This window comes from Pseudorasbora parva, chromosome 12 (genome assembly GCF_024679245.1).
Source record: "Pseudorasbora parva isolate DD20220531a chromosome 12, ASM2467924v1, whole genome shotgun sequence".
Lineage (NCBI taxonomy): Eukaryota > Metazoa > Chordata > Actinopteri > Cypriniformes > Gobionidae > Pseudorasbora > Pseudorasbora parva.
In genome coordinates, this window is record NC_090183.1 from 2,785,371 (window position 1) to 2,792,021 (window position 6,651).

A 6,651-nucleotide genomic window follows, 5' to 3' on the forward strand; every position below is an offset into this window, starting at 1 on the left:
AGTGGATCATATTTTCTATGCTATTGTTTCTTGGATTTTTGAAGACACTCTCCAGATGATTTGATGAAATAAAGTAAATGAAAAGCTGTAGATTCTATGGTTTGTAAACTGATTTTTAACAATACCTTTATTATTATTAATATTATTTATTCCGTAATGATAAACAGAAAGAATCGGAAAAAGCACATCATCTTTATTGGCGCTTTTTACAAAAACAGTGATTTTAAAATGAGAAATCCAGTTCTAGACTACGTTCTAGGACTTCTAGGGTTGAAATTAAATGTCATTAAATTATTTATAAACATAAAAACAGTATTAATCGGATCCTTATACCGTGTTCCGTGTTTCCCCTCGGACTCACTTCTGTATCGTGTTTCCGGTCGGACTCTTCTGGCGTTGCACTCTCTTCCGCTTTGCCTCCATTAAAGACTCAGCGGCGCTTCGCGGGTCAATTTTTAAAACTTGTTTGGCAGAATCCGATATTAATCGGAGCCATCCGAACAGTAAACATGGTAAGACTTCATTGCTTAGCTTATTAGTGTATGATTAAGCAGCTACCTGAATATTTATGTTGGTTAATTAGGGATTTTGAGTTAAAAACGTCTGCGTTTTCGTTACGTTGTTGATGCGTAGAGCAAAACATCTTGCGGTGCTATAAGAAAAACGCAGCCATAAACTCTAAACTTGATATTTCTAAAGCACATTATTTATAGTAGTTTGTTCCTGTAATGCTTGTATAACAAAATACAGAAATCATTGTGTAAAATCCAGTCAAGAGAATGAATGAGCGGTGTTTGTTTGCCCTTGCAGTCAAACTCGCTTAAACCTTTTGATTTAAGTCAGTTAATCGTGCATCATTATATACGTTCTGATGCAAATTAGTTGAATTGTATTATGCAGCAGTACATTTTTTTAAACTGTAACGTTATAAGTTTGCGTTTTTATGTCCTCTGCTCCAGTTGAGGACTTTTATTTTGCTCAACGCCAGTAATGTTTTTGTTAAACGGAATTTAGTGCTGTAGTTATTCGCGGTATTATTTAACGTTTGGTTCAATCTAGTAAATTGTTTTGCAGCACCATTTTAGCGGTATAGTGTTTTGTTTACGTCGATGCCCTCTGCTCCATTTGTGAAGCGCAAACCGGAAGAAGACTTTTATTTCGCTCAAACCGATTAAACGAGAATTTAATTACAATGCTTTAGTCTATAACTTTTTCTCCTTTTAGCATCCAAAGCACAATAGACTGCGAAGTATTGATAATGGTTTATTTCATAATTGACTAAAGCTACACAAGTTCTGGTGTTATTTGTTAACAGAGTCTGCCCACTTAATGGCAATCCCCACTGTCAGCTGGTTGATGTTCCTATGAAACTCCTGTAACTTTAACTGTTTTCTCTTGATTGTCTCTCAGACGGTCGGAAAGAGCAGTAAGATGTTGCAGCACATCGACTTTCGGATGCGCTGTATCCTGCAGGACGGGCGGATATTCATCGGCACATTCAAAGCCTTCGACAAACACATGAACCTGATCCTGTGCGACTGTGACGAGTTCAGAAAGATCAAGTGAGTCCTTATGAAACTTAAAGGGAGTGCATTATGGGATCATATTTGGGTTAACTAACCTTTTAAACTCCGTTATGAACATTTAGCATATTATTAAAGGGTTAGTTCACCCAAAAAGGAAATTGTCATTAACTCCTAATGTCGTCCCACACCCGTAAGACCTCCGCTCATCTTCACACACAGTTTAAGATATTTTATATTTAGGCCGAGAGCGTATGCAAGTGTATGCACACTATACTGTCCATGTCCAGAAAGGGAATAAAAACATCATCACAGTAGTCCATATGAGACATCAGTGGGTTAATTAGAGTCTCTTGAAGCATCCGAAATACATTTGGGTCCAAAAATAACAAAAACTACGACTTTATTCAGCATTGGCTTCTCTTCCGAGTTTGTGTTCAATCCTCAAATAAAGATTCAAACGGTTATGAATCAGTGTATATATTCGGGTCGCGTGTCAAACTGCTGAAATCACGTGACATTGGCGATCTGAATCATGAATCAATATGAAGATGATTTGTTCTGAAGATGAACTGGTGAGTCATTAATGACTTTAATTTAATTTTGGGGTGAACTAATTCTTTAATATTTATCACTCCATGTTCTTCACAGACCCAAGAACTCCAAGCAGCCGGAGCGCGAGGAGAAGCGTGTGTTGGGTCTGGTTTTGCTCCGAGGAGAGAATCTAGTGTCCATGACTGTAGAAGGACCTCCTCCTAAAGACGTGAGTCTGCTTTCGGGGTCGTTTGAATGGCCTTTTCCTGTGAGTGAAGATATTGACGTGCTTTGGTTGTGTCCCGCGACAGACTGGTATTGCCCGCGTGCCCCTGGCCGGAGTGGCTGGAGGTCCAGGAGTCGGCAGGGCTGCAGGGCGAGGCGTTCCCGCCGGAGCACCGATGGCACAGGCGCCCGCTGGACTCGCCGGACCCGTGAGGGGAGTTGGTGGACCATCCCAGCAGGTACATGGTTAACCGTAACTTATCGGTAATAAGTATACAAACAAAATTAATTAATTATGTCTTATTTAATTCTATAGTCTATAATACTGGTTTGCCAACATTGTCGCTATATGATAAATTAAAATAAGCTGATAACATCACCGTTTTCTCCAGAATGACTGTATAGCTGAATCAAATTGTTGCATTATTTTCCTGTTAACACTGCAGCTGCTTTGAAACAGCAACTGGCATTGTGAAAAGTGCTATATATATAATATATAAATGCAGTGTTTGTGACAAGATTTCTGCCAACACCACAAATCAACTAAAGTTTAGCATAAAGTTTATCTGTCTTTGACAGCAAGAACCGTAACTGCGTATGGGATACTTGCCTCCCACATAAAAATGCCTATAGAAGCATGATATCTAGTTTTAGGGTGCGTTCACACCAGTGCTTTGAGGCGAGTTTTATGCGTGCTGAGCACAAGGCATATATCCCATCAGCCTATATTCAAGTCTCCTTATTTGTATGGTGCTTTTCACAATACATAGTTTCAAAGCAGCTTTACAGAAAATGCATGTCTGTTATAATTTAGTGACGTTATCAGGGGTGATTAAGTAATGTACATATACAAATCATAAAAAATCCATTGGTGGATCCATTTTTAGGATTTCTGCTTTGTAAGGATTTTTTTTTAGGGAAGCACTGCTACTTGGGCGCAGAGATCACGCAACACATTGCGATCGCTCAACACCCGGGAGACGTGAGGATGAGGCGTGATATCTCTGCACCCAAGTAGCAGTGCTTTGCCTGTGCTTCACCCTAATATAGTCCCAAGATAATATCTGCCTAGGAAACCGCCCAGTCATAATCTGCATCTTAAATTAAGCTTGGTTTGGTGATAGCCAGACAGCTATTTTATGCGATTGCTCTGAAAGCCACCTGTCCTTCTCTTTGTAACCCATCGTGTGTGTCTCTCTCTCTCAGGTCATGACCCCTCAGGGTCGAGGCACGGTTGCGGCGGCTGCTGCAGGGGCCAGTATAGCCGGAGCCCCCACACAGTATCCTCCAGGCCGGGCAGGACCGCCTCCGCCAATGGGCAGAGGAGCGCCGCCTCCAGGTAAACATGGCTCTGTGATGCTCAGTTACGGCGTCTGATGGCTGTGCTGATTCGCCGGCTGTGATGACATCAATGTTTTCTGAGGGCGATGACGAGTCCGCTTGTGTGGAAGCAGGATTACACTGAGCTCAGAATCACATGGCTGTGTAACACACACTCATCCTGTTGTGTGATGGTTAATGTTCACCATTATGCTCGTGTCATCCGCAGGTATGATGGGACCTCCTCCAGGTATGCGACCGCCCATGGGTCCACCAATGGGAATGCCACCTGGCCGTGGTGCTCCAATGGGAATGCCTCCCCCTGGCATGAGGCCGCCGCCCCCAGGAATGAGAGGTACTGAGTCTGGTTTCTCCCAAGGTTTATTTTTCTCCATCATGCCCTGATGGAGTTTTGGTTCCTTGCCACTGTCGCCTTTGGTTTGGCTTGCTCAGTTGGGGACTCTCAAATTATGATCCAAGTTATGCTACTAAGTATACAAACAACATTAATTAATTAGGACTTACTGTATTTTCCGGACTATAAGTCGCTCCGGAGTATAAGTCGCATCAGTCAAAAAATGCATCATGAAGAGGAAAAAAACATATATAAGTCGCATTAGGGCAGAGCGGGAGCCGCGCGCGCATGCGAGCACTTTAACTGTAATGAAGAAGAAAAAGAAAGCTACTTGCGGACTTTAAGCAAGATAGCCAGAGCTGAAGGAACGAGTCCACAGACGCTTGAACTCTCTGCCGGGAGAGGCTCAGCCGCGTGACGCTGTGTGAATCGTTCTCCGCTGCATTTTACTACATGCTGTTTGTATCTTGCAGAATAAGATTTTCTTTATGGGGGCATTTTGTTTGTGTTCAGTCTTTCTAAGTTGTCTTTAAGTTAATATTAGGCTACTGGAGCAGCATAGAGCACATTCTCGTGGCTATTCTTATTCTTGTCAGTCAGTATGAATTAAATTTGATATATAAGTCGCACCTGACTATAAGTCGCAGGACCAGCCAAACTATGAAAAAAGTGCGACTTATAGTCCGGCAAATACGGTATTTAATTCTGTAGACTATAATACTGATCTAAAATAGATGGAGTATGATCTATGGAGTAGATCAGTAATAAATACTGATGGAGTTTTGGTTCCTTGCCGCTGTCGCCTTTGGTTTGGCTTGCTCAGTTAGGGACTCTCGAATTATGATCTAAGTTAACCTACTAAGTTTTTTAAACAACATTAATTAATGAGGTTTTATTTAATTCTTTAGACTATAATACTGATCTGCCAACATTGTCGCTATATGATAAGTTGAAATGGGCTAGTGGCATCACTTTTCTCCAGTGCGACTGTACAGCCAAATAAAATTTTGTTGCAATATTGTCCTGTTTAACACTGAAGCTGCTTTGAAACAATTGTCATTGTAAAAGCGCTATATAAATAATTTGATTGATTGAAATCATGTGACCACCGTGGGACCGCCCCCACCGTCAGAGAACCGACAGTACAAATAAAAACTGAACGTGTCGGCTTACTAAAGCATGATCCGAGCGAGAGTCACATCTCAAACACAGCAGGAGTCAGATCTCATTCATCACGAGTGAGGAGAGCTGACAGACAAGAGGCTGGCAGAAGATTTGGTTTTAAAGCTCAATGTTATAGGCCCGCTGAAGTGCCTTGAAACGCTCCACGTTATTCAATGTGTTGACATAATTTCCGCTGAAATGGCTCCAGCTGTTAGCAGCTCCTCCCCTTTTTTGAAACGGCCAATAGCGTTTTGTTAGTGTCAGTTTGACTAGAACCTTTTTGTTTGGTAAAGTGTCCTCTAACCGTTTATCATCTCCTCCGTATCGCTTTGGATTACATCATTTTGTACAGAATTTAAATGGGTCTGATATGTTTGTTGTCTGCCCCGACTCGCGCACATGATCCGTGCTGTGCTTTCGTGTCTAGTCAACGGCTCTCGTCTAGACTGTGTGCCTAGCTTCGGCGTGCGAAACTAACATCACAAATAAAAACTGAACGTGTCGGCTTACTAAAGCATGATCCGAGCGAGTCTCGCATCACAAACGCAGCAGGAGTCAGATCTCATTCATCACGAGTGAGGAGAGCTGACAGACAAGAGGGTCGCGGAACATTTGGTTAACATTCAATGTTAGTGTCTATTAAGTGAGTTTGTTATTGCACTGTTGTTGTTTTTCTTTAAGAATAATAGGCTAATGGTGTTCAATTCAAGCAGCCCGCCCCCGAATTGGCGCTAATTCAAAAATGGAACTAAAATGTGCACTGCTTCACGGAGCACGCGTTTACGGACGAACTGTGTGTGTGCACTGGTGCGTTTTCACTTCATGCATATGGAAGCTTAACTTTCATGGGAATTCATTAAAAGCACTCGCTTTGCCTCCGCTCTGGTGTTGATGTCCGAGCGGCCGTGTGCGTGTTACTTTCGGTTAGATAGAATTAGTGATTTAAAAGCCCAGTCGGTGATACCGGTATTACCGGTGTTGTGTTACTGTGATTAACCAGTGGGAAAATTTGCACACGTAACATCCCTAATGAGAGGTAACGCCCGTTTAGTTGGTTTGCATGCATCTGATTGAAATGCATGCTGTGATTTTTAATTGGTCTTCTGTGTTTCCTCCAGGTCCTCCTCCTCCAGGCATGCGTCCTCCCAGACCCTAGACCTCTGCACTGGGCGAAAGTGCTTGATCCGTCTTTTCCTTTTATAGGAAAATTTGGCTGCAAGTTCTTGTATAGTTTGATTTTTGTATTTTGTTACTTTTTTGTTTTAATAAAGTGTCTGATTTGACAGTTATGTTTTAATATGACTCTTGTGTTACTCAGTGATGCCAATGAAACCTACAATATGCTGAGATGGTTTTGCAACTTGCAACTAAATGGGACACAAAAATGCATTACAGAAGTGCGTAATCACACACTTATAAATGCCATGTTTTTTTAAAGGCATAATGTAAGATTTTTGGATTAAAATATTATGAACACAAAACGTTATATATTTTGTTGACTTGTGTACTTGCACTATCCCAAATGTTTCC

At 41.6% G+C, this 6,651-nt stretch overlaps 1 protein-coding gene across 1 annotated transcript; it reads left to right on the plus strand.

Moving 5' to 3' along the window:
• Positions 1 to 368: 368 nt before the first annotated feature.
• snrpb (small nuclear ribonucleoprotein polypeptides B and B1) lies at positions 369 to 6,418 on the plus strand. Its single transcript, XM_067458758.1, has 7 exons — positions 369 to 512; positions 1,411 to 1,562; positions 2,175 to 2,286; positions 2,369 to 2,521; positions 3,489 to 3,621; positions 3,832 to 3,957; positions 6,240 to 6,418. The coding sequence occupies exons 1-7, from the start codon at positions 510 to 512 to the stop codon at positions 6,275 to 6,277; spliced, it is 717 nt and encodes a 238-aa protein (XP_067314859.1). The 5' UTR covers positions 369 to 509; the 3' UTR covers positions 6,278 to 6,418.
• Positions 6,419 to 6,651: the final 233 nt, after the last annotated feature.

Bases quoted from the DNA above. Each gene is read 5' to 3' on its own strand.
- snrpb (XM_067458758.1), top strand. The intron at 2,522-3,488 runs GTACATGGTTAA...TCTCTCTCTCAG, and splicing joins TTGGTGGACCATCCCAGCAG to GTCATGACCCCTCAGGGTCG. The intron at 3,958-6,239 runs GTACTGAGTCTG...TGTTTCCTCCAG, and splicing joins GCCGCCCCCAGGAATGAGAG to GTCCTCCTCCTCCAGGCATG.